The 26,641-nt window shown below is 41.7% G+C and overlaps 1 protein-coding gene across 4 annotated transcripts in view; it reads right to left on the bottom strand.

The window, feature by feature from the left end:
• The window catches only part of Osmr (oncostatin M receptor), a 50,196-nt gene continuing 23,555 nt past the window's right edge, over positions 1–26,641 (bottom strand). For 2 of the 4 annotated variants that reach the window (XM_042690593.1, XM_042690594.1), the window contains 14 exons: positions 25,533–25,808; positions 24,252–24,387; positions 23,578–23,729; positions 16,320–16,462; positions 15,587–15,740; positions 13,583–13,659; positions 11,490–11,712; positions 9,660–9,839; positions 8,541–8,645; positions 6,394–6,567; positions 5,482–5,649; positions 3,265–3,346; positions 2,483–2,555; positions 1–1,252 (listed from right to left, as the gene is read on the bottom strand). In XM_042690593.1, the coding sequence (XP_042546527.1) occupies positions 680–1,252; positions 2,483–2,555; positions 3,265–3,346; positions 5,482–5,649; positions 6,394–6,567; positions 8,541–8,645; positions 9,660–9,839; positions 11,490–11,712; positions 13,583–13,659; positions 15,587–15,740; positions 16,320–16,462; positions 23,578–23,729; positions 24,252–24,387; positions 25,533–25,808 (2,516 nt within the window). In that variant the 3' untranslated portion in view covers positions 1–679. The remainder of the gene's footprint in view (positions 1,253–2,482; positions 2,556–3,264; positions 3,347–5,481; positions 5,650–6,393; positions 6,568–8,540; positions 8,646–9,659; positions 9,840–11,489; positions 11,713–13,582; positions 13,660–15,586; positions 15,741–16,319; positions 16,463–23,577; positions 23,730–24,251; positions 24,388–25,532; positions 25,809–26,641) is intronic. The other 2 variants (XM_042690595.1, XM_042690596.1) reach the window with 2 other exon arrangements.

Here is a 26,641-nt window from a genome sequence, read left to right as displayed (position 1 = left end):
TTACCTGACTTATGAAACAGTAACCCTTCTGTACATCACCTTTATAATAACAATGAAAATTAATAATAAAAGTTAATGTTAATGACTCAACAAACTAGAAATTCTTAATTTCTAAGCAAGTCTAATATCTGTTAGTGTCCAACATTTGTAACTTTTTCATTAAACACAGTACATTTGAGTTGACAATGTATGTTCCAGTAATAAATCTTTTTGTGGTCCCTATTAAATATTTAACATAATTGCTTTACCCTAAAGATATCAAATATCAGAGTAAAATTTAATGACACTATTTTTCATGGGAAATGGAGCTTCTAGGACCACAGCTCCCTTCCACAGTACGGAATGGGCAAGGCCTGAATAGTGGCTATGTCCATTCCGTACTGTGGAAGGTTAGGCTATGCCTAACCTTCTGTCAAGTTAAAGTATACTGTGCTAAGGGTGAGCCTGGAATAAGCAGCAACAAGGCCAGCATGTTCCCATTATCTGCTATTTCTGAAGTAAGCCTACCAGAGGGAATGCTGAGTCCCATAGCTCTAGTGTTTAATCTAGCCAGACTGCAGTGTTCTTATATAAATCAGACCAGCAAGCAGGGACTGCTCACTGGGATAAAGGACCAAAGCCTGTGGTGTAGCATGGTGCCAACCATGCTACTCGCAGTGTCTGTGTGGGGTAGATCCTGTTAATGATAGTGTTCACCTTGATCTAAAAGGACCACTGAGGACAAGCTGCCCTCTTCGCTTGGGAGAGGTGAGGCAAGGCATGGTGGCACCGCCATTTGCATTTTATAGTCTGAACAGGGCTCTGGCATGGTTATGGTTGGATTGTTTGAAAAACCGTCCTTGTCTCCACACAGGGGTGATGCCAGTTGAGACACATAATTCAAACTTGCTTCTCCAGCTGGGATTTCTCTCAGAGGTTGCTCACAGTTGCCTTCTAGCACATTTAGTAAGTTGTCAGGTTGGGTCAACAGTCCTAGTTGCCACTGTAGGTCTTTTGAGGGTACTGGAATGTGACCACACAAACCAGCGTCAGAAGCTGACTGATTGTAAGTAAAGTTCTCGAAACAGATCCAGGGCCCAGGGCCTGAGTGCTCTTTTTGCAAGGGATAAAGGTAGGCAGTTAATTCACTCTCCGCCAAGAATGGCTTCTCAGTACCCATGACTTGTGCCTTGGTGCTTTCTGGCTTGTTTATAACTTCAAGAGCATCTGGAATGCAGTCTTTGACATTCATTATTGTTAAATGAGGGTTTTCCTACATAGGAAACAAAAGAATATGTAAATATAAATATACCTGTGTACACCAAAGGTGTATGTGAAAAAGGTATGTGAAGTACACTGAGAGGTTCATGTTTCTTTCTGGTCACAAGTGAGCTTGGAGATGGGGTTGAAAACTAAATGCTTTGCCTGAACAGAAGGAATCAAAGCTACAAACACCTATTAATTTTCCTTTTCCTTCCTTGTCTCCTGCCTTCCTTCCTTCCTTCCTCCCTCCTTCCCTTCCTTCCTGCCGTCCTTTCTTTCCTCCCTCCCTCCTTCCCTTCCTTCCTTCCTACCTTTCCTTTCTTCCTTCCTTCCTACCTTTCCTTCCTTCCTTCCTTCCTTCCTTCCTTCCTTCCTTCCTTCCTTCCTTCCTTCCTTCCTTCCTTCCTTCCTACCTTTCCTTCCTTCCTTCCTTCCTTCCTTCCTTCCTTTCCTTCTTTCCTTCTTCCTTCTCTCCCTCCTTTCCTTTTCTATCTTTTGCTCTTTCCTTCTTCCCTCCCTCCCTTCTCTCTCTCCCTTCCTTTCTTCTTCTTTTCTTCCTTCCTTCCTTCCTTCCTACCTTTCCTTCCTTCCTTCCTACCTTTCCTTCCTTCCTTCCTCCCTCCTTCCTTCCCTTCCTTCCTTTCTTCCTTCCTTCCTTCCTTCCTTCCTTCCTTCCTACTTTTCCTTCCTTCCTTCCTTCCTTCCTTCCTTCCTTCCTTCCTTCCTTCCTTCCTTCCTTCCTACCTTTCCTTCCTTTCTTCTTTCCTTCCTTCCTTTCCTTCTTTCCTTCTTCCTTCTCTCCCTCCTTTCCTTTTCTATCTTTTGCTCTTTCCTTCTTCCCTCCCTCCCTTCTCTCTCTCCCTTCCTTTCTTCTTCTTTCCTTCCTTCCTCACTTCTCTCCTTCCTTCTTCCCCTCCCAGCCTTCCTCTCCTCCTCTCCCTCTTCCTCTCCCTCCCTCTCATTCCCTTCCTGGCTCCTGCTCCAATCCTTCCCCCCCCCCCCATTTCTCCATAGCTCTTTCTCAGTCCTGGGGATGGACCCCCCAGACCTTATACCTGTTGAGTAAGCACCCTACCACTGAGCTACACCTCCAGCCTCTTCAGTCACCTATCTCATAGATGTAGGACCAGAAATGATTCTAATTTGAAGAGGTTTAGGAAAATATCATTACAACTGCCCAAAGTTGGATTTTTCCTTATTAGGGATTTTATATACCAAGAATTTCCTCATATTTGTTTACCTTGGATTTTATCAGTGACAAGATGCTGCTCTTGTTAGGATCTGGGATCTCTGGGTAACACTTCTCCTTCACCCTAGGAAAACAGTGGATATGGAAGTAAATTTCACAGGAGAGCGGAATGGTTAAGAACTCTAGAGTCCTATGTCTGGGTTCTAATCCTTCCTCTATCTCTTATTAATCTTCCATTGTACTTCAGCTCATTGGTTACATAAAGGTAATCCAATACTTACAGTGATCTTGCAAGAACAACATGGATTATTCCATATTGAGTACTTAGAAGACCACTGAATACAGACTGAGATATCTAAATTGGCTATGGCTACTGAAACACTTGCAAACTCTTTATTATATTCTATTTTATTTTTGTGCCAGTCCTGAGGCTTGAACTCAGGTCATAGGTGCTGGCCCTGAGAATTTCTGCTCAAGGCTAGCATTCTACCACCCGAGCCACAGCTCCACTTCTGGCTTTTTTTGGTTGGAAGCTAAATTGGAGATATGTGTCTCACAGACTGTCCATCCTGGGCTGATGTCAAACTGCAATCCTCAGATATTAGCCCCCTGAGTGGCCAGGATTACAGATATGAGCCACCAGCACCTGGCAAACTCTTTATTTTACATTGTTGTTTTTCTCATGTACTGATTTGCAAAGCAAAATTGTCAAAGAAATTACACAACCTCACCTACCTTTGTCCTTTACCCTTTTGTGTTTCTATATTATACAATGTCATTGCTAGCTGATGATGTCCTCTGAGTTTTGGATACAATTTTGTTCACATACTTACCACTGACTTTTCCAGTAACACACAGAAATGATGAACAAGACACTGAGAATCATGGGCAGTATGATCTGTACCAACGTGTAGGCTGAAGAAGGAAAGAAAGAATCTTTGTATGAGTAGTTCTACCTCCTCAAAGAAAATGTTTTTAATTAAGTGTTCAAAGGAGAATACTTTAACATGCTTATTATCCTCACATTTCTATTAGGCAAACTTCATGATTGACCAGTAAGAAGGATCAGTCAGCCAAGATCCAAGACCCTTTTGCCATTGTGAATCAAATCCTTCCTGCTAGAGTGGACCAGTTCCTCACTTACTCCCTAAATTAGAATTACACTTTCCCATCTTTGCCCCAGCTTTGTGGGTAGATGGAGAACATTTTCCTGCTATATAACTATAGGTCTTGGCTTGGCCAATGAGATGATGGTGATTATCTTGTAAAAGGATTTGAAATGTGTTCATGTAGACTGTCTTGCCCTCTGGTGCTCCTTTAACCCATCAGGAGTTTGCTCCAGGTAGCTGCTGCCAAGATGAATTTACATGTAATACATCTGAGCCACTCTGAAGCCTAAATTCAGCTTGGCCTAGCCTAGATGAGAGTCAGGCCACGCTGACCTATAAACCCATAAGCTGAAAGAAAAACTTATCTATCACTGAGATTTTAGCACTGACTAGTAAACTCCTAAGTTGTCTCAAAGTTGCTTAAATATTTCTAACTTTGGGTAATGATGTATGTGTGTGTGTGTGTGTGTGTCTGTGTGTGTGTGCGCGCGCGCTCACGCACACGCGCATGCTGATATTGGGGCTTGAACCCAGGGCCTGGGTGCTATCCCTTAGCTTTTTTGCTCAAAGATGGCACTCTATTATTTGAGCAACAGTAGAGTATTGGTTACCTAGAGGTAAGAGTCTCAAAGGTTTGAGCTGGTTTTGAACTGCAATCCTCAGATCTCAACCTCCTGAGTAGTTAGGATTACAAGCATGAACCACCAGCACCTGGCTAATGGTATCATTTTGTTTCTCAGCTTTATCAGCCATGCTTGTTTTTTCTTAATGCTCATCTCCCTGGTAGAGCTGCTTGTAATTCAACTAATTAATGATTTTACTGGCTGGGTCAATGGACTGTTCACATGTATGATTCTGTTCAACCCATTTGTCTCCTTCAATACTTTTCACCCAACACTTGGCTGGCCAGATAAAATGGGTGAGCTGAATAAGGGCTGCCTTAGGTAGAGGCCACGTCAATGTGATCAGGCAACAGGGGACTCTGGAAAGAAAGACCTCTCAGGTAAGAGGGGACCAGAACTAGCTTCTCAACAACTGGCCCCAGGTTAGCCCTGGCCCAGGGCGGTGGAGGGAAGCTCTCTCCCACTCACTAGGGACACTTTGCTCTCAAGATCAGCCTTTTTGACTACTACAACCATTTCTCAAATTTGGTTAAGTTCTGCATTTATACTGTATTTGCGAACAAGTGTGTGTGTGTGTGTGTGGGGGGGGGGGTGTTAATGATGTTTCCAAATTTGTGACTAGTTTTTACTAAACTTTTTATTAAAAAAAAATAATACAGATTGAATATCCTCCCTTCCCTCCCCTGCCCCCAACTCCCTTCCTGCTTGGTGGATGTTCAGATTTGCCTTAGGGATTATCTTTTCTCCATCAACCAGTTCCTACCATTCTTCTTTCTCCACCTCTCCAGGCAAATGCATTTGGACAAGATAGATCTCCATTCATGACACCTTTACCTGACCAAATTTGCAAACAAGGAGGTGGGGATGTCTCCACCCTAGGCCACCCATCTTTACCAGCCCCCTCTGGCAGCACAAGAAGCAGTTATTTGCCACTGGAAAAGCCAGCTGGCAAGAAGGCTGGCTGCAGAAACTAATTCCACCAGCACCAATCCCACACTGTGGCCTGTTCTATATGGAAGTCTGTGGCTCTTCGAATGTCCACACTAAACTAGGCTTCTGTGATTTCTCGAGAAGGGCCTCAGAAGCCAATGGGAGGCAGAAATAGGTCCAGCCCCTTAATCAGTCAGATTAGCCCTGGCTTTTGGAGTGGGATTCTGTATAATAGTTTGTGGAACAAAAGTGAAGGAGAAAGAGGGAGAGAGAGAAAAAAAAAAGTTTTAGAGAGACAAAATATTTGCAAATTCCAATCTAGACAAAACCTAAGGCAACACTTTCTAAGAAACTCCCAGGGAGAGGGATTCCATGTGTAGGAACTCACAGAGTTCATCTGGAGTGGTGACTGCCCTGAATGTTCCGTTGGGGCCTTCTCCAACACGCGTATAGGATGTGACCAAAAACTCATAGTGGGATTCTGGCTGGAGGTTTTCCACAGTGAATGTCTTTTGTTCTGGGTTTTTGATGTTGTATTTGCAACATACTGAATCATCTGTGATTTAAAAGCAATGTTGTTTACAAGGGGGACAAAAAATAACCTAGCAGCACAGTAGAAATTGGTGAGAGAGCTGGACCCTAATGCTCTTATTGCAAGATTTTTTAAACCACCACTAATGCTCTTATTGCAAGATTTTTTAAACCACCACCAACAAAAAAATTCCAATGATAATCTCACCACCTTGAAGACCCTGAGAAAACTTTAAAGAAAGGACACAACGAGCCAAGAGTCCATTATATAAAGAGAGCAATTGGTGATCCAGATAGACAGGAAGAACACACAGATCTGCCAGTGATGGTGGGAACTCCGAAGAGACTTAGAAGTAAATAGTAAGGCTGGGAGTGTAGTTCAGTGGTAGAACACTTTTAACTTGTGCAAACCTAGTTCATCTCCCACACCACCAAAATAGAACTGAATAGAAATAACGGACAGTCAGGACAGTTGACAAAGTTAAAGCAAAGAGGTCCAGAAAATTCTGTACGTGGCAGGGTTTCTTAAGGAGTTCTTGGCCCAGCCTTGTTCTTTCTGAAATAAGTTACAAATCCTGGCCTTCTTCCTTCTCTTTTTTTTTCTGTATTTAAAAGCTCCTTCTGATCCTAAAGTGATACAAGAAGTCCATTCAGCCTGGCCACAAGCCAGACTCTGTGCTGGGAGTAACCCATGACCTCACTTTTCATACCATGGTTTCAAATAGTGAGATCCTGAGAACACAGGTGAACAAATAAAAAGAAATGTCACCTGAACGAACCGCCTTTTCAAATCCTGGTTGGCACTGTCTGTTTTTGGATTTCAGATAGACACGGTACCCTTGAATAAAACCTGACTGGTCATTTGTGGAGTAATCTGTCCAGCTCAGAACAAAGGAGTGGGAGGTCAAGTTTTTCACCGTCACTGGAGGGTTCATTGAAGGAGCTGAGAAAGAAAGAAGAGATGAGAAAACATTGTGATTTGGAAATGGTCTGAGAACACCCACATAAACTGAACAGAAAACAGTAGCAGCTCTGGACAACATCACGTGTATGCCAAGTAAGGAGCTTTATCTGTGTCCCTTGAGAGTTTAATGTAAGGTTGTGAGAACTGGGAAGGAATTGGATAACGTTCTTGTTCAAGCCACACCTTTTACAAAGACACAGATGCCCAGACAGACAAAGTAACTTGCACAAGATCACATAGACATTTTTACAACGAACAAGTCTTTCTTAGGCTTGATTGTGAACTTGAAGCCTAACTAGCATTTGAGAGAAGACCCAACAGAGAACCTACAGATGAGAAGAAGATGGGAAGGAAGAGGCAGGGTTATGTTCCAAGAGGTAAGAGGCCACATGGCAGAAGAACTCTATTTCCCAAGTTAAGGCAATGAAGTTATTCAGATACCAGTAGGAAAATCTGAGAATGTATATGGAAGCTTTTCCTAGATCTGCTCCGCCACACCAGAGTTCTGCACACTGCTCTATGCACATGAACACAGCCACCAATGCTAAGCCATGCCCCCCCCCCCTTCCTCCTCAGAGGCAACTCGGCTCCTCCCAAGTGAAGACACTGAGCATTGGTCATGTGAGAGAATCAAGTCCTGCTGCACCGTGCTGCTTTCAGTGGCCTGGGATGTTGGATGTCAGAGTGTGAATAAGTACTCCACAAGAAAAATGAAACTCCCCACACTGCTACAGCGACCATGGTGGAAATAGGCAGACCTTTTCACAACATGACTGAAAATTCTTAAACATTATACAAGAAACGAAGGGTATACTTAATTATTTCAAAGCTGCTTAGGAGGCAGAGATCAAGGGATTACGGTTTGAGGCCAGTCAGAAGTTCTGGAGGCTTCATCTCAGCTGATGGATGAGCATGATAGCATTTGCCTGTTAGCCCAGCTACAGAGGAAACACAGTGACTGGGCAGAGTGGGACAGCACAAGTAAGTGGACTGGAGTCCAGGCCAGATGCACAGAAAGCAAGACTCTACTTTGAAAATATCCAACACACAAAAGGAAAGAGGATGGGTCTGGGAAGGTGGCTCAGTGGTAGAGCGCTTGCCTTGCATGCATGAGGCCCTGGGTTCGATTCCTCAGCACCACATAAGCAAAAAGAAAAAAGCTGGAAGTAGCGCTGTGGCTCAAGTGGTAGAGTGCTAGCCTTGAGCTGAAGAGCTGAGGGACAGCGCCCAGGCCCAGAGTTCAGGCCCCACGACCGGACCCCCTCCCAAAAAAATAGCAAAAGGAAAGAGGATTGGAGGCATGGTTCAAGAAGTAGAGCAGGGATCCCTGAATGTGTCCTCAAAGGAATCCTTGCCATGAATACTATTCTAGCTCTAGGACTTCATTGAAGAGTCATTATCGTGGGTATGGACAAAGACTTAGTAAAATGAAAATGATTCATGTAGGATCTAAGAGCAAAGAGAGAGAGAGATTTAGCCCTTAGAAGCACAAGATACTAGGGTAAGTTTTATAGTTTATCAGTGAAAATAATTGTAATCCCTGAAACTGTCCAGTAAAAGGTGACTTGTACTATAGCTCTTTTCAGTCATAAAAGTGACATGGTTAAATACTATTTTAGGACAAGAATAAAAAAAATCAGCTTGTATTCAAATAGAGTAAGGTCCCATTTTTTATTTAAAAGTATATGTCTGTACAAATAAAAGAATGCTCATTTATGATAGAATTGAATGTTTGCCTTATTAGCAACAATTTCCTTTTTTGCATTATATTTCACAAATGACCTTTTAAGGAAAATTTTTATGCCTACATTATTTTTTTAAAATGCAATTCCTAGTATAAATGGAAACATGAAAACTGGGCAAGGGGCGAAATCTTCCTAAACACAAAGCTGGCATCTATGGATGGATCTGAACAAATCCTCACAGGGCCCCATTAAATGCTTTCCACTTACTCAGTTCCTGGTAGTATCCTGTTCTTTTCTCTATTAAAGAAGCAACCCGTCCTGTAGATATTCCATAAACTCTGAAGTCATATCGAATCCCCGGTCTGAAAGCATCTGGAGAAGAAAAGTCAACACAGTTTCAACAACACAAAATGGCGTTCCCCTGGATTGTGGAAAGGAGAAGAGTGAAAAATGAATCTATGTTTCCCGGATCATTTCCTTCTTAGGATTGCTGCATTTTCTCCATCATCCCCCGCTCCTTCCCTTAAGCCTTAGAATCATCTGTGTTATAAACACCTGACCTTGTGGTGTTGACTGCAGCAAAGCTACAGGATTGTCGTCATTGTCAGGAGACAAGCCACACCTGCCATACATGGCCTTATCCATGTGCATCGAACTGGGGGGCAAAACCCTTCCAAACCCTCCATTGACTTGAAATCTCCTCAGGGTCCTTGCCTCAACCATTACAGCTCAAGGTCTTGGAAACTTTGCTTCCTCTTCCTCATTTCCCCTCTCCTCTGCCTCTCTGCACTCTCTTCACCCCCCTCCCCCCTCCCCCTCTTCCCCTACCCCCACCAGGCCACTCTAACCTGCAGGGCAATCCATCTTCTGCAGGAAACAGCAATTCCCACATCTTTCCCTCCATCCACAAGATGGCGCCACACATCCCTCCTGCTTAAGCCCCAAACCTGGATGCCTTTGACTTTGCTAAACTAGCATGCTTCAAGTTATAAATCCAATGTGGGAGGTGAGCCATCCAGATTCTGAATTTATCAGAATTCCAAGTTGAGGGTTGACTCCCACCAACTATAGGTTCCAAACAACTCTCAATCTGTGCACTTCTCTCTCTCTCTTAGCAAGCTCTCTGCCCAGTGGTTATAATGTCCCTGTCATTCATTTGAGACCTCTAATTTTAGAAGAATAAGCTTATCATCATGAAGTAAATGAATCTGGACCTGAGGTCCATATATCTTGTGAAAGTAGACTTAAAAATCCAATCTTAGAATGCAGTTGTATGCAATCTGAACTCCAAGAGCCCAGGTTAGATTTGTTGCTTTGAAATAATGAGCTTGACACAAAGTAACTTGCCAAGTGGACTGGGCAGAGTGGTAGGGCAGCAGTTCTTACCTGAGCTGATGACTGTACTTGTGGTATTGGGTCCTATGTTCTTCCACTGCAAATCACAGAGTGGGTCCTGGAGACGCACACACCAGCCCACAACATAGCCTATGATGTTGTCTGCAGATAGAGGTTTCCAGGACACCAAGAATCCATCCTCTGTACGTTGAATTCTTTCCTCTTTAACTTCTATAAAATAAAAAAAATAATGCTTCTAATTTTAAATAATTGTAATTTTTTTACAGTTTCTAAAGAAAATGAATCTACATAGGCTATGTATCGGCTAGATTTTGGTATGAAATTTCCTCAAAGGTCCTATGTCCTAAAGCTATGTCCTAAAACGTGGCTATTGGGAGATGATAACCCTTCTAGGAGATGGAGCCCAGTGGAAATTAAGTCACTGGGGTTTGTACCAACCTGCTCTCTCTTCCTGGCCATCATGAGGGGATCAGCTCTACTCTACTGTATGCTCCCACCATGATACTCTGCCTTGCCACCAGACCCCAAAACAACACAATTGATTTTTGAACAGAAACCTCAGAAAAATCTCAATAGTGTTTACTTCAGATAGTTGTTTACAAAAAGCTGACTGATAGTAGTTCCCAGCTAATAGCCAAGCATGTTAAGGCCCATGTCAAGAGGCTTGGTGGGGGGACTTCCACAAAGCTTCCCTGCTTCCAGCTTCCCAGGAGACATTCTCACTGAACGGTGACCTGCTCTTCTGACATCTGGAGACACAACTGGGCTTTGGCACCTAGAACAGCAGTCAGCAGACCATCTATTGCCAGAAGAAAATTTCCAGTCTCTAAGGCTGACACTTAATATGACCCTTGAGCAAAAAAGGGTTTTGTAAAACTAATCAGTGATCATCAACAATAATCAATGAACAAAGAAGAGCATAGAATATACAGAGAGACTTCAAAAGCCTGAAATATTTACTCTCTATCCCTTTACCAAGAAACTCTTGGCTGATCCTTAACCTACAGCCAAAACTGACGCTTGATCTGTTTCAACAGTCCAGGCTGCCCTTGGACTGACCACTGCTTCTGAGGTGCGCAGGGTAGGAATTAAGTAGAAAACAATAAGCATTTGTGACAGAGGAGGCTCCCATGTGCTGTGTCTGGTATTCAGGCCCTTTTCCTAACGTCTGACAATGAGAACAAAGGCAACATGGCCTCATGGAACCATTCTCTTCTTTTTTTTTTAATAAGTTTTTTATTGTGAAAATACTGTACAGAGGGGTTACAGTTATATGAGCAAGGTAGTGAGTACATTTCCTATCCAGTATTGTTGCCTCCTCCTTTGTTTTTCCCCTACCCTTCCTTCCCTCCCAACTCCTCAACCATACTCCCCCTCTCGCCCCAACCATTCTTTTCTACAGAGACTTATACTCAACACGGACTTACCTGTTGTGCATAGTTCAAATTACACTGGGCATCTTACATTCTGGCAATCCTGATTACAGAGGAGCATTGGATTGAAAGCATGGTGACAGTATATTCTTCTAGAACATTGCATTGTTAAAGGGTTGGGGCCACCCTGGTATGAGGTAAGAGCCCAAGTAGGCCTTGCAGACCTAACCTTCATGGTTTCCTCACCTTCCTCCATCAAAGGAAAGAATCTCCTTTACACAGAGATGAACATTTACTTCTTAATATATACTTCAAATTTAGATTATAACTCTCAGCAAGCTGCTTCTTTAACACTGCAAATACAAGCTTTTTTTTTTTTTTTTTTTTTTGCTTTGCTGTAGCAGGGCTTGAATGCAACACCTAGCACTCTTACTTGGCTTTTTTGCTCACAGAGAGTATGAAAATCAAGCCATTCAAAACAACTCACCTTTCCCAGAGTCTCCAGAGATGACAATGACAGATGCAGGGGACTGGCCTGCACTGTTGTTGGCTGTGACATTAATTTGGTAAGCACACTGGTCTAGGGTTAGTTTCATGTCATTAGCTAGTCCTGAAGCGGAGTACAGTTTTACCCTGTGTGGTTTGTCTAGACTTTCTGTAATTATATTATAGTGTAGGATCTTGCCTTTGGCGTGAAGTTTTGACAATGGCTGAAAACAAACAAACAAACATTCACAAATTTCTCAAAATGGGCTTTACTTGGAAAGAATTTTATATAATTACTTCTTAACTTTTTTCTATCTACCACTTCCTGGCCCACATGTATGCAAATATACATGCACAAACTACTTTTCACCCCATGCTGACAAGATAATTTAAACAATTTTTTTGTGTTGTGGTGTGTATGTGTGTTGTGGTGTATGTGTGTTGTGGTGTGTGTGTGTGTGTGTGTGTGTGTGTGTGTGTGTGTGTGTGTGTGTGTGTGCTGATACTGGGGCTTGAAGTCAAGGCTTACGTACTGTCCCTTAGCTTTTTGCTCAAGGCTGGCACTCTACTGCTTGAACTATACCTCCTCTTCTGGCTTTTTGGTGATGAATTGAAGAGTCTCACAGACTTTCCTGCCCATGCTAGCTGTGAGATCTTCAGGTCTCAGCCTCCTTAGTAGCTAGTGTTACAAACAGGAGCCACTGGCACCTGGGTAATTTAAACAATTAAATAGAAAAAGAAAACTTCTCTACACAAAACCTGGAATCAAGCATTCTAATTAAGAAAAGTGAGTGGAGAGTACAATCATTTAGGGATTATATTCAAGATACAATGTTCAGAGAGCAGTGATGGAGTCTGGAGTCAATAGGATGGAGAATAAGACATGGAGGAAGAATAAAACATGGGGGCAGCCCAAGAAGAGAAGATCTGGGAGAAGAGCCAGCAGCACCTCAATATCATTGCAGGAGGAACCGGAGTCCTGCTCTGATCTCTTGTCCAGTCATGTCTTCTCCCCACCCAGGAACAACTTTCCTCATTCTAGAAGATTCTTCAGGTTGTAGAGAATTTCCTGTCCACACAGTGGTAGCAGGAGGTCCAGGTCTGCTTCTCACCCCCCACCCCCTGCCAGGACAGACTGTGCTCTGGAGTGTGCATCCTACACCTGAGGCTGAGTTTGGACAGCATCTGGAAGGAGCCTGGTGGGTATGTATGTATGCATATATGTATGTACAGATGTCTCTACAGAATGTGCCAAACTCCAGGAGGGAAGAAAAGCATGGAGGGGTGTAGCCAGGGGCCAATGACTCTTTCACCATGTTTCAGTCTAAAACACCCAAGAATCTTAGAGTTCTGAATACAAAGCTGGGCTTCCAGGTCATCCTGGAGAAGATGAGGCTAGGTAGCAGGATGCAATGTGCTGTGTATGAAGTTTACTGTATTGATTTGAAGTTTTAAATATACATAAGGTATTTAAGTATTCATAACTTTTAAAATATGATATGTGGAAGGGGCTTACACCTAGAATCTCAGTGATTTGAGGCAGAGGATTGTGGGTTGAGGTCAACCTAGGCAAAAGTTTAACGAACAAGATGAGCATGATGGGGAGCATGCATAATTCCAGCTATGTGGTAGGCATAAATCAGAGGATTACGGTCTGAGGGTGACCCTAAGCAAAAGTGCCCTACCTGAAAACTATCTAAAGCAAAAAATAAAAGATCCGGGGACATGGCTCATGTGGTAGAGTTCTTGCCTAACAAGTGCAAGGCCCTGAGTTCAACCTCTGGTACCACCCAATGCATTATCCATCTACATATGGTGTGTGGTCTTCTGCGTATACCTGAGCCTTGTGGAAGTTAGGGATGGCAGAGTTGAACACACTGACAAGAAGGTTCTAAAGGTTCTAGCAATTAGTGCATGCACTCACTGTCAGGGAAGAGGGGGTGCAAGCATTAGGATGGAGGTATGGAGGGACCCCCGCCCCCAATCAGGACTCATGTGGAGGTCCTCCTCCTCTGCTGCTGGGCAGAGGCATGCTAGTTAGAGTCACTGAAACCCCAGAGGCAGCATCAGACATTCTGAAGCTGCACGTCTTACCTTCCAGAATAAGTTCACAATACAACTGCCATTCTCTTCCCTCACTGTGCTCCAGACAGCAAGAGCCTCTGAGGGAGCTGAGCAAAGAGAAGACCTTGGGTTAAAAGATGAGCGTGAACCAAATGCACACACTCAACGTCATTCTAAGACAGCAAGGATCACCTGCCCTGCTAGTGGTCTGCCTCTCACCTTCCGTTCTCGATGACTTCTACCCCTGTGCCCAAAGCCATGCTACTTACTTCCCACTAGGCGTATATAATAGGTTTTTAAGAGAAGAAAAAGATCAGCTGGTCCTGAATACAACAAGAAACTCAAATCTTTTATAAATGACAAGACCTAGAGCATCTGAAAGCCACCAATAATTTTTTTTATCAGAGCAATTATAGGAGTTAAGTCAGATACATTTCCCCATGTTTTTACTTTCTAGGTAGCAGGTCACTGTTACTTCCTGGCTGTACTGGCAGTGCCCAGCAGAGGGCCCTCCAGGGGTGGAAGCATGCTCGTCCGCTGGTTTGAAAATGACTACCCAAACCAAAACACAGCTGTGATGAAGGCCAGGCTGTGGTGCACGCCAATAAAATACAGTTTCTCCTACGATGTTCTTTGAGTCTATCTATGCCCTCGTGACATTGATTATACCTTAATTGTGACAATCCACTTAAACACTGAGTTTTCCAGCACTAATTAAGCAAAAATGTTACCACAGGTTAAATAAGTACCTATAGATTCACCATCAGTAGGATGCATCTTATTTTCTTTTTGTCCATTGAACTCTGGGCCTGGGTGCTGTCCTTGAACTCTTCAGTTCAAGGTTAGCACTCTACTGCTTGAGCCACAGCGCCACTACTGCATCTTACTTTCTTGGCAGGACCAAAAGCCAGTATAAAAGTGTTTTCAGGCTTATGATATTATAATCCAAAGATATTCTACCCATTTCCTACTTCCCTTTGCACCAATCCTGTTGTACATTTGATTAGTTACCATTACTGTCTACAAATTAGAGCCATTGCTTGAATGGTGTGCCGCCAGAATACCGCAGAAATAGTTCTGCCGCCAATCTACAACGAAGAAGAGACACAATGTACATGTGTAGTCCTGCCTTGGGCAGCAGCTTGGCCAGGACTTGAATCAACATGATTTCAGGGCTGTAATAACAATGTGGAATGATAACACACCAAACCCAGTGCTGGCTAAGGAGGGGCTCCAGGCCAGGCTGATGAGTTTGAGAAGGATCTTAGTCACCCACGGCTGGGTCTGAGAAATGACTTCACTTGTCTGTGCCTCAGTGGCCTCCTCTACAATCATACAGTACCTTAACCATGCTTCCATTGGTAGTGAACACACAACAGATGTGAGCTGCAGTCGTTGTTATTGTGTGTGCCATTAACACTGCAAACTTGGTGAGTCTTTCAGGAACAACAGTAAAACTGGAAAGATCTTGAAGCAATACTAGGATAGCTCATTTCCTCAAGCCCAGTTGAGCTTGGGGGCATATTATTTGGGGGAAACTGTGTGGTCAGCTCTGCAGAAACTAATGCCAAGAGAATGCAGAGAAGGTTTCCAGTGTGTCCTAAAACTGAGCTTGAAAATAGCATTATACTGCCCAACATGAGCTGATGCGTAAGTTTACTTTAGTATGAGACCAGTGTTTCCCATGGCATTTAACAATTTCCATTTTTCCACAGTCTTGAGTTAAAGATCTAGGCTAATTAAAACAGCCTCAGAGCCAATAGGAATCTAGAAACAGCAACAGCTGAGAAACTATTTTAGAAAAATGAAAAGCAAGTGATAGAATGTCCTAGAAAGAACACTGATGTCAAATGTTTGAGTTTGCTGTCTTCCCGCTCATTAGGCATTTGTTGCAGTTTTCTAAATGCTCTCTTCGTTCAGCTGTAAGGTGGAGGTCCTCTTAGTTTTAGATGCAGCTCAAAGCTCACAAGAAAGTCAATCCATCTCCTGGGGCTTCGGCCTTCCTCAGCTTAAGTTCCAGGGAAAGCAACATACCTGCCTCAGATGTGCTGAACTTCTGACAACTCCATTCGCTCCACTTCCAGAAGTGGCTTGCACCAGCACATCGGATGCAGGCCTGGTACTCTGTGTCAGGCACCAGTTCACTGAAGATTTCCTCACCACTCACCTTAACGGACACATTGGACTGCTTGACCAGAGAAGAAAAGAAAGCAAAAAAGCAAAGACGAAGACTGAATTATTAGTGATTACACTTCAACGCAACCCTAAATCAGAGCACAGAAAATCCTGAGTGGGAGAAAGGCCAAGTTTTCCTTTGGAGAAAAATATCCATGAGGCCTTTCCCCCAATAATAAAAGATTAATTAGTTAATATATTTATTGGTTTATTTATTTGACAGTACGGGGGTTTACACTCAGAGCCTTGTGTTTTCTAGATAGCTACTCTACCATTGAGTTACATCTTCAGCCTTTTATTTCTCTTTTCAACAGATGATCCACACTATATAACAAACACAGAAATAATACTTTAAAGGGATACATGTATTTGTGTGTGTGTGTGTGTGTGTGTGTGTGTGTGTGTGCGTGCGCATTTGTGTTTTGAAACAGTATTTCTCTTTGTAACCCAGGCTGGCTTTGAACTCACAACCCTCCTTGCCTCTCTGTGAATAAAGGTATGCGCCACAACATTATGATAATTTTTTTCAGCAGTCTCTCTTTTAGTTATATCAAAAGACTTTTAAAAATAGAGAATTAAGCTGAACACTTACTTGTATTACTTTTCCTTCACCTTCAAGTTCAATCTGACACAAAAGTGAGTAACGATTTCCATGGTAGAGCACATTCCATCTTAGTGTGGCTTGTGTGGCTTCTATACTTTCAAGGCTGACATTATAGGGAGCCAATGGATGAACTGTCAAACACACAAAAGAAAGAAACAAACTCAGGTCCAAAAGGACTAAAGAGAAATTTTTATTTCATTTATTTGATCAGCAAGCATTTTCATGTTTAAAGAAAATGGCAAACAAAACCAGATTTATTCACAAGATGTAAGAGTCAAGACAGCCTTTCTCACTCACTGATCAGACACAAAACAGGAGCTGTGCATGTACTCTTACACATCAACAGGCCCGCTGTGGAGAAGAGTCAAAGCATAGAAAGGGGAGCCATGCAGGTTGATAAAAACAGAACCCAGAGTCTAACAAAAAATAAAATAAAAACAAAAACAAAATCACATGAACACTGTCTAGGATATAACCGCAAATTATCCAATATCTAAAACCATCTGGCATAATGCCCTGATTCCTCAGGGAAAAGATGATGAACAGATGCCAGTCTCCAAATGCCACCATTAGGCAGTGGCTTCAAAATAGCTCCATTTGTATAATGTTCAACACAGCTGGAATGAATAAAAGGGGAAAAAAGTGTGGCAAAGAAACAGAAGCTATCAAAAGAGAATTCAAACCCCAAACTATAATTGAAATAAAAGCCCATGTGGGATTCAATTGCGAAAAAAGACACATGGAAAGCACTGTGTGTCCTGCCCTTCCACTGAACTCAGTGACTGTCCTGTCCATTCACGGAGGGAAGTAGATATGACTCATAGCATGGGAACTCTAATAGTAAATAGCAACGAAGAGACTGGAAATACTACTGAACTGGCAATGGATTTCCTCTTCTTTTCCATCACTCCTCCCAACACCTGGCTTACATGAGAATACAACAATGAAAGTGAGTGTAAAGTCCCAGTTTTCTGACTGGAGAATCAAAAGGATTCTGGTTCCAGGGAACTGGAACCACAGGCAATTATGGAAAGAAAGGAACTTGGGAATGAGGCTGTAGGAAGTTGCTCATTAGCTCCATGTTCACTTCCCAATTGTGCTTGCCTGGACTTCACATTACAGAACATACCAAAGACTTGGCAGATCACTAACCAGGTCCTAGACTAGATATACAGATTTTAAAAAAGCACTGCACAGCTCTAAACTACCACTGGACCCATGGCTCACAAGCACATGTTGAAATGTGGCCCACATCTAACCAAGTTAATGGTCAACTGAAATAAAATGGTCAATATCCTCCAGTGGTCCAAAAGTATCTAGAAAAAATCCCAAATACAAACCATTAGGGAAGAAGTCTCAGTTGAAATGGGAAAATATAGTCAACCAATGCTGGTGAAAAAGTGACCAAAGGTGATCTGGAGGTTGAAATTATCTATGAGAAGTTTTAAGCAAGTGTTATACAAAACTGTTTTAACAGGCAATTGGGAAATGCACCAAATAAAAGGCAAACAACAAAAACAAAACCAGAACATCTCAGTGAAGAACTAAGACAGAAGTTTTAAAGCTGAAAAAAAAAAATACAGTAAAAATTAAAACCTCACTCCAAGGCTCAGTAGAAACATGTGGCAGATGAATGAGGTAGAGTGATACAATAGGAGGAAAAGGAGATTTTTTTTTTGGGGGGGGGGAAGGCAGTACTGGGGTTTGAACTTAGAACCTCAAACTTGCTATGCTGGTACTCTATCATGTGAGCCATAATCCCTGCCAGGAAAAAAGATTTTTAAGGAATACAAAAAGCTTCTGTGAAATCTGAAATTATTATAAAAAGAAAGCTCTAACACATGGTAAACCTTGACAGAAACTAACAAGCTCACAATAAAACCTAACACAGGACAACTACAAGGAAATGTGTAATAAACACATAATAACCAGAAAGATCTTGACTTAGACATGGCAGTACATGACTGTAATCCCAGTGAAAATGGGAGGATGTGGTCTGAGTCTTTCTTTCTCCTCATCTTCCTCCCTCTTTCCTTCCCTCCTTCCCTGCCTCCTTCCCTCCCTCTCTTCCTCCCTCCCTCCTTCCCTCTGTCATTTTCTATCTTTGCTTACCATTGGGCACAGCTCTCTGGAGACAAAGCATCTTATGACTATAGTGCTACATGTGATGCTATGGTGTGAACCACTTGTTCTTACTTGAATGCTTGCAGAGGGCACCGATGAAATTGGACATATCCAACTGAGCTGAGTTATTAACCAGAACTGTGCAAATAAGATGAGGACCCATTGCTGTATGCACAAACGTAATCTCTGCAAAGGGACACCTGCTCTTCCTCTGGCTATGTAGAGATTTCAAAAACATGCTGACTAATGGTTTGTAACCCTTTACTGATAACTGTCAAACCAAAACATACAACATAATGAGCTGTAGCAGCCATCTAATCAGATGGTCATCTTTTGATGGAGACTGGACCTGAACATTCTGCCCACGTGACCAAATTACACTCTGTGGTGATAGCTATGCTGGCCATCCCTACCACAGCTTGCTTCCTGAGAGAAGGAGGTGTGGAGCTGTGGCTGAGGGTGAAACTTGACCTGAGGACTGCTTGGTATAGGAATAGTTTTTCTGAAACTTCTAGTTCTCTATCCCCGATCATCCCCTGTTTTAGATTTGAGCTGAAAAGACAGGAATGGGATGCTAGGCTTCACTGATATTTATGGTCTGACAAAACATGATCTGATACTTGCAGGGAAATTCAAGCACATATGCTAACATAATGAAATATCATCAGAGCTACATAACTATAGCAACAAACACAACAAAGCGGCCTACAGATTGCCACGTAGCAGTAGTATTAGAACAAACAGACCAAGATCATTAAATAAACAAAAGAAATACAATGTTTAAAAACAGATCTAGAAAATCTAATACATTATACAGAAGCTTTAACTGGCTAGATGCTGAGGGCTTGCTCTGGAGTTTGACGTTAGAACAGGAGGATTATAAGCCAAATCAGGCAGAAAAGCCCAAGAGACTTCATCTCTAATTAACTTGTAACAAATCAGTACTGGAGCATGACTCCATTGGTAGAGCACTAGCTGAGCAAGCAAGCAGAGTGAGCAGGCCCTGAGTTAAACTCCAGAACTACCCCAAAAGAAGATACAACAAGTTTAACTTCAAACCTTATAAAGTATCTTCAAAATGTCTAAACAAAACCATATTAAAGTACAAGGGTAATTTGAATACAACTTTGCAAAGTCGAGGGTATAAAAGACCTGAACAACACAACAAAACACTTAATAGATGCATAGAGCATTTATAGTTCATCATACAGTACATCAATGCCTGAGAGCCTGCATTTCCCCAGTACTATGCATGATAAAGCTTCTGATCTACAAAACACATGTTGACAGCCAGATACTAGACCATAAAAACATATCTCAACAAGTTCAATGCAAATATATTACATAGATATCTTCTCTGGTTCAGTGAAATTCTAACAGAAATTAATAATAAAAAATGAGAATTTATTCCTTTTGGAAAACTTAAAAGCATGGATTATTAATGGATTAGAAATAGTATCATATGTAGTCCACTGGAAAGAAAGTGTCCCAGTACCAAAACTTGTTGGGTTATTTCAGATGCCCCAAACTGATTTTTCAGTGGAAGTTTACAGCTTTAAATATTTTGTTTATGAGCCAGTTTTCACTGTAAGAAAATACAGGAATAACAAAATAAATTTAAGAAAATAGAAAAAAAATTTGAAAAGAACAGTGAAAATTCAATTAATTAAAAAGGATGGCATAAAGGGGATATTTTAAGAGCTAAAAATTGGGTTTTAAAACCCTAGAGTAGTTAAGCTTCCAGCAGGATTGAGGAATAAGGGCAAAGGAACAAAGATCTAGGGACACAATACTGTAAATGAAGGACAGAACCAAGGGGAAGCCAAAGGTAATAAGGTAACTGAGTTTTCAACTATACAGAAAGCTCTAAGGAAGTAACACAAAATATTAAAGAGTAATATGAATCAAATTTACCAGAAACCATAAGCAAGGTAACAGAGCTCAAGAAAGATCAGATATACAATTATTTTTATCTAATGAATTCTGTAACCTGTAGGTAAAGAAGAGGTTTTAATAAATAGAATTGAAATCAGGCACTGGTGGCTCATGCCTATAATCCTAGCTACTCAGGAGGCTGAGATCTGAGAACTGCAGTTGGATGCCAGCCTAGGCAGAAAAGTCTGTGTGACTCTTATCTCCAATAAACTACTCAGAAAAAAACTAGAAGGGGTGCTGTGGCTCAAGCACTAGAGTGCTACCTTGAACACAAAGAGGCTTAAAGACAGCACACAGAACCTGAGTTCAAGCCCAAGGACCAGCAAATACAAATAAAATACAAATACAAATAAATAATTGAATTGAAAAATCTCCAATGATATAATTCTACCTTATTTAACATGTAAATATAAGTACTAGGTGGAGCTGAGATTTTTATTTTCTTTTAAAAACTTTTAAATTCTCAGTAGAAATTTATAGGTGATTATGTTTCTAATTTTGAAGTAGACAAGGATTTAAGAGATTTTCATGGAAGTTTTTAAAGTGGAGAACCTTCGTTTATCAGTAGACATGTAAAAGAAAGTGAAGAGGTACAAACTGAAAGATGATATTAGCAAACAGGACTTGACAACAAAGGCTTAATATCAAGAATAAATAATTCTTACCCATGGGGAAAAACATAAACAATACATAGAAAAGTAGACAAAGAACTATGAATAACTCTACTTCATGAAAGAGAAAATGGATGTGTTCAAAACATAGGTAGAGGAATATAGATCAAATGTAGATCAAAATATAGGAAGAGAAAGATATATCAAGATCAAATGAAATGTCACTTCACACTCCTTCCATTGGCAAATGGAAGAGATCATACCAATTTGAGGAGAACATTTGAATCCATAGGGCAAAGGTATAAGTGGAATAACCACTTGGGAAAATAATTTGATATATTCAATTATTTAGACATTCTGTCTCTACCAGTTCCCCTAGTCAGCCAGGTGCTGGTGGCCCAGGCCTATAATTCTAGCTACTCAGGATGCTGAGATCTGAAGATCATAGTTCACAGCCAGCCAAGGCAGGAAAGAAAGCCCATAAAACTCACTTCCACTAAACTACCCAGAAAAAGCCAGAAGTGAGGCTGTGACTCAAGTGATGAGTGCTATCCTTTTTTTTTTTTTTTTTAATTATTTTTTATTTTATTTTTCGCCGGTCATGGACCTGAATTCTGGGCCTAGACGCTGTCTCTCAGCTCTTCAGCTCAAGGCAAGCGCTCTACCGCTTGAGCCACAGTGCTACTTCTGGCTTTTTCTGTTTATGTGGTGCTGAGGAATCGAACCCAGGTCCTCATGCATGCAAGGCAAGCACTCTACCACTGAGCCACCTTCCCAGCCCGAGTACTATCCTTGAGAAAAAGAAGCTCAGGGACAGCGCCCAAGCCTTGAGTTCAAGCCCCAGGACCAGCACACACACACACACACACACACACACACACACACACACACACACACACACACACACACACACGATAGATGGGTATTGGCTCACATGTAAAAATGTTCATATTAAATGAACAAACAAGACAAAAGAAAAAGAAAACAGTAACGAATTTTTTTCTTTTGCTTTTGTTTGTTTATCTGTCTCTGAGAGGGTAAATGAGTAATATAGAAATGGTGGGACAAATAGTGAACAAATGCCACAGTGATACTCACTACACACTATGTTGCGAATGAACCATACAATTTGTGGTAGGGATGGGAGAAAAAACTGGTAAATAATGAGGGAAGGGATGACATTATTCAAAAAGAAAAGCTCATTACCTGACTTATGTAACTGTAACGCCTTTGTACAACACCTTTACAATAATAATAATTTTTAAAGGCCTTAATAAAATTCAACATTCTTTTTTTTTTGGTCAGTCATGGGGCTTGAACTCTGGGCCTGGGCGACAGGCGGCAGCTCTTCAGCTCAAGGCTAGCACCCTACCACTTGAGCCACAGCACCACTTCCACTTTTCTGGTGGTTAAATGGCGATAAGAATCTCATGGATTTTTTTGCCTGGGCTGGCTTTGAACCATGATCCTCAGATCTCAGCCTCCTGAGTAGCTAGGATTATAGGCATGAGCCAAATTCAATATTTTAGCATAGCTAAATTCAATATTCTTTTATGATAAAAGCATTGATGAAACCTAGAAAAGAATTTAATTTACTAGAGACTATGTATGAGAAACCTATAACGAACATCACCTTTGTACACCAGCATATACTAATAAAAATAAATTCAACAAACTATTCATATTAATTTAAACTGTATCCAAAACCAAAACCTTCATAACAACCTGAAATCTTTTGAAAAAGGTGTGAGTCATACATTTACATGAAATACTATATTAAAGTATAACAGACTATAACAGCACTCAACAGTGAGTTGAGTATTGAGTATTCACTTTGAGCATCAACAGCGAATTGTAAGAATTTAATGCTATATAAAAAGAAAGTAATAGACTATTACATAGAGCATCACATCCTCAGTGAATGAGACAAAACATAAACATGATTTTAGAAGGACAAAACAAGAACATAAACCTTTACATCTACACGCAATTTAAAGCAATAGTATTTGTGTGTGTGTGTGTGTGTGTGTACGCACGCACACGTGCCGTACTAGGGCTTGAACTCAGGGGCTCTCATACTTGCTTAGTTTTTTCTCTCAGGCTGGTGTTCTACCACAGCTCCACTTCCAGCTTTTTGTTGTTTAATTGGAGAAAAGAGTCTCTCTGATTTGTCTGCTTGGGCTGGCTTTGAATTGTGATCTTCAGATCTCAGCCTCCTGAGTAATTAAAATTACAGGCTTGAGCAATCAGAGCTGGGCTGGGTCTCCTGGTTTTAGTTACCATAATAAAGAAGATGGTAATGATCTTGGTGGGAGGGAAACATTGGGAGAGTGTGGACTAGAATATGAGACAAGTTCATGTCAGTCCTAGTTTTGAAGTTGCTTGGCAAGTTCCATGGTACTGGAGACACTATGAAAACAAATAATAATGAATACACACACTCATCATGTTAATTGTGGAATGAGCAACGGGTAGAAAGTATAACTTCCACTTAGGCTGTGAATTGAGGAAAACTCTCCAGCACATTCACTGGATGCAGAATGAGTTTAAGTTAAGTTAGTTAAGTCGATTCTTACCTCGATGAGTCAAGTTAAAAAAAATATTGACACTCCTTTTCCTTAGGTGATTTTCAGCTATGAGAGTGAAATTATATATTTCTTGCAATTCTTGAGTGATTTTCCAATTGCATACATTTTTGTGCTCACAATGTTTCCTTTCCCTAGAGACTCTTTAAAAAGTAAACAAAACAAAAGAATTAAAGGGTCTATATTTCTGTCACAGCCACAAATGTATGCTTATCTTTTGGGCACTTTAAAACTTTATTCTACCTACTGCCTCTATCCATCATCAACAAATACTAGTAATAGAAAACACGCATCGATGAGTTTGCTAGAACTGATTAAATGTGTGGACAATGAATTGCTGACTCTCCCTTGTGGGTGGTGAGAACATTTAAACTATTTTGAATATTCTCTAAAAGTCAGAGAGCCAGATGATCAGATGAAAGGGTATGTTTTTTCCCATACAGATACATCATGAACGCTTTTTCTTATTTTTGTAACTTTTTTTTTTTTAAAAGATATGTAGTAAATAGTATATTGATCACTTCAAGACTTCTGCCTGATCCCAGCAGGTGGTTTGAAAATATCCATTCAAGGTGGTTTTGCAACATCTACGTGTGACTTGTGTCATGCCACGTGCTTTATTAACAATGATTCTACTGTGAATAAGGCAAGCAGAACGAACTTACGATTCAACTAACGTGTAGCTTTGGGAAGGCTGCATAGACCAACCTAAGCCAGTGTCCACCCCGGGACTCCATGTACAGCTCAAAGTCTTGAAGTCCCGGGTCTCACAGGAAAAATCCTTGGGCTCCTCAAGAACTTCTGTCCATAAGAAGAAACAGAAAAAAAAGATGAAAGACCTGATGAAGCCCCTTTCCTGGAAGATACATCAGATGGAAAAGGATGAGGTCCTAAGCCAAGAGAGTCATCTCTACCACGAAGGGTCTGCCAAGGTGGAAGCCAGCAGCAGATCACTAGCTTCACAAAGTCACATTTCAGGTGCTCTCTCAATGTTCCCTCTTTCTGGACTCCCTGGTGATTTTTTCCAGACAGAACAACTGTTTGGCATTGTGTTCCCTTGAGAACAGATATGTCCCCAGTGCCAATCAACACTTCATTTTGGGCGCTGTGACTCACATTGCTCCCAAGGGGAACCAGAACGTTAGTCAGACTTTGTGAACCGGCAAAACTCCATCGCTGGGAGCAGAAAGCTGCAAGGAAGAGAGAAGGTCCTGCAGGACATCAATCACTGTAGTTCTATGGGCCATGCTAAAGGGTACAGATGAACTAAGCATCCAGGAGACTGGAATGACCAAGAAGGGAGATGTCACAGATTTTGCCCTTCTGTCTGTAGGAATGGAAGACAGAACATAGAAGGCTGCTGAATGGAGGCCTAAGGAAAAAGTCAACTTGTTCCTATTCCACTGACGCAGCCCAGGGAACTGATTTTCCATAGGAATGAGCAGCAATATCACCATTTGCTGAACTTCAGCTGCCTGCAGCCAGGCCTGGACCAGGCACGGTCTATGTTCATTGGTCTTCACCATCACCACAATCCTTATTCCATAGAAGTGAAAAGTTGGCCCAGCCAGGGGATCTGATCCCAGCCCTTCCAGACAAGTACTCTGGCTGCCTTTCTGTGGTTGGCTTTCTGCAGCCCTTCTCCCCCATGTATGATCTTGAGAGAATTTCTACACCACAAAAGGAAAGCAAGATATTTTCATGTCATGATCTGAACTTTCTCTCCTTTCATGATGCCAGTTTCTAGGAATGAAATTGTCAAGGCAAGAAAACAACAGGAAATCCTGGAAGTATTGCTTCAGGATACTGCTTTTAGACCCTCTCCTTAGAAGACTTGAAAAACAATAGGAAATGAAGACCAGTGTGGAAATACATGTTTACTTGTCTTCGGTAATGCAGGTTCGGCATAGTCTATCAGAAATGATTCAAAGGAAAGACATACTTACTTGAGACAAAGAGAACAATGCCATCGGTAATATTTGTTGGCTTCTCCATACAGTAGAAATTCATCCCTGATACTCTAACAAAAGGAACATTACTCAATTCGAATGTCAGTATATGTGAGTCAAGTTGCTCTCCATGAATCGTTTCACCTTCCAAATAACAGAATATATCTTTTAGATTGCTCCCAAAAATAGAGCAAATAGTAACATTGGCACCCTCTTCCACCAGTTTCCGTTTAGGGAATACAAACAATGCATTAGGTTCAAGAGGATTTTGAGCTGCAAGACAAAAAAAAAAAAAAGTTGGGTTAGAATCTTCCTCTGAATCCAAGGCAAAGCCCCTCCCACTTCAGCCTCAGCCGACTTCCTTAGCTCTTCTGCCCCCTGAGAAAACAGCTGGAACTTCCACATCAAACCTATACCCTTTGTTTGGTACATGAAAAATACTCTTGTTCCTACTCGATATGAATTATCACTGTTTCTGCCAAAGACAGCATCATTACCATTATTCCCACAATCCCTCTATTGGTGTTATTAGAAGCCCTGCCTGTGGAAGGCCCTGGGTGAAGTGTTTGTGTATCACGTTAGCTCCTACCTTGTACAAAGGGGGACACGTAGGTCCTCTGAGCCATCTGCTAAGCTAGTCAGTGGCAGAAGGCACAGGAAGTCTATCTATGAGGTGTGTTCAACTCCCTAGCCATGTGTCCTTCATGATCTAGCAGAGATAGAATAAAAGGGCTCAGTCCTTCCCAAAAGCGTGTTTTCTGCTTTTTATGTTGTAGTTTTCTTAGTTTGTTGGTTTTCTCCCAGAGCCAAAGCTGTCTGGAGCCAGCGGAGCAGGTGTCATCACTCAGTTGCTAGGCTGACAGCCACCTCCCCCTGTCCACTTCCGGAGCCCAGGCATGAGTAGCCACCGCCCTGGGTGTGCAGAAAGGTGATAGGGGACCAGGATCAGGAAAGGTAGTGACAAGCACTGGCATTTCTCTGCTTCATGCTAATGCAGTTGGGAAAGGTTCCATAGAGGCTGCTTCTGCTGCACAACCACGTTGTCAGGACCACAGAGACTATTCTAGAAGCTGCCATCGACTGCCACGGTTTCTGCTAGCTTCCAG

The sequence above is a fragment of the Dipodomys spectabilis genome, unplaced genomic scaffold (assembly GCF_019054845.1).
Source record: "Dipodomys spectabilis isolate Male_0828 unplaced genomic scaffold, ASM1905484v1 ptg000138l, whole genome shotgun sequence".
In the NCBI taxonomy this organism is placed as follows: Eukaryota; Metazoa; Chordata; class Mammalia; order Rodentia; family Heteromyidae; genus Dipodomys; species Dipodomys spectabilis.
Note: the sequence above shows the minus strand (reverse complement) of the source record. Positions and strands in the feature narration are given on the sequence as shown.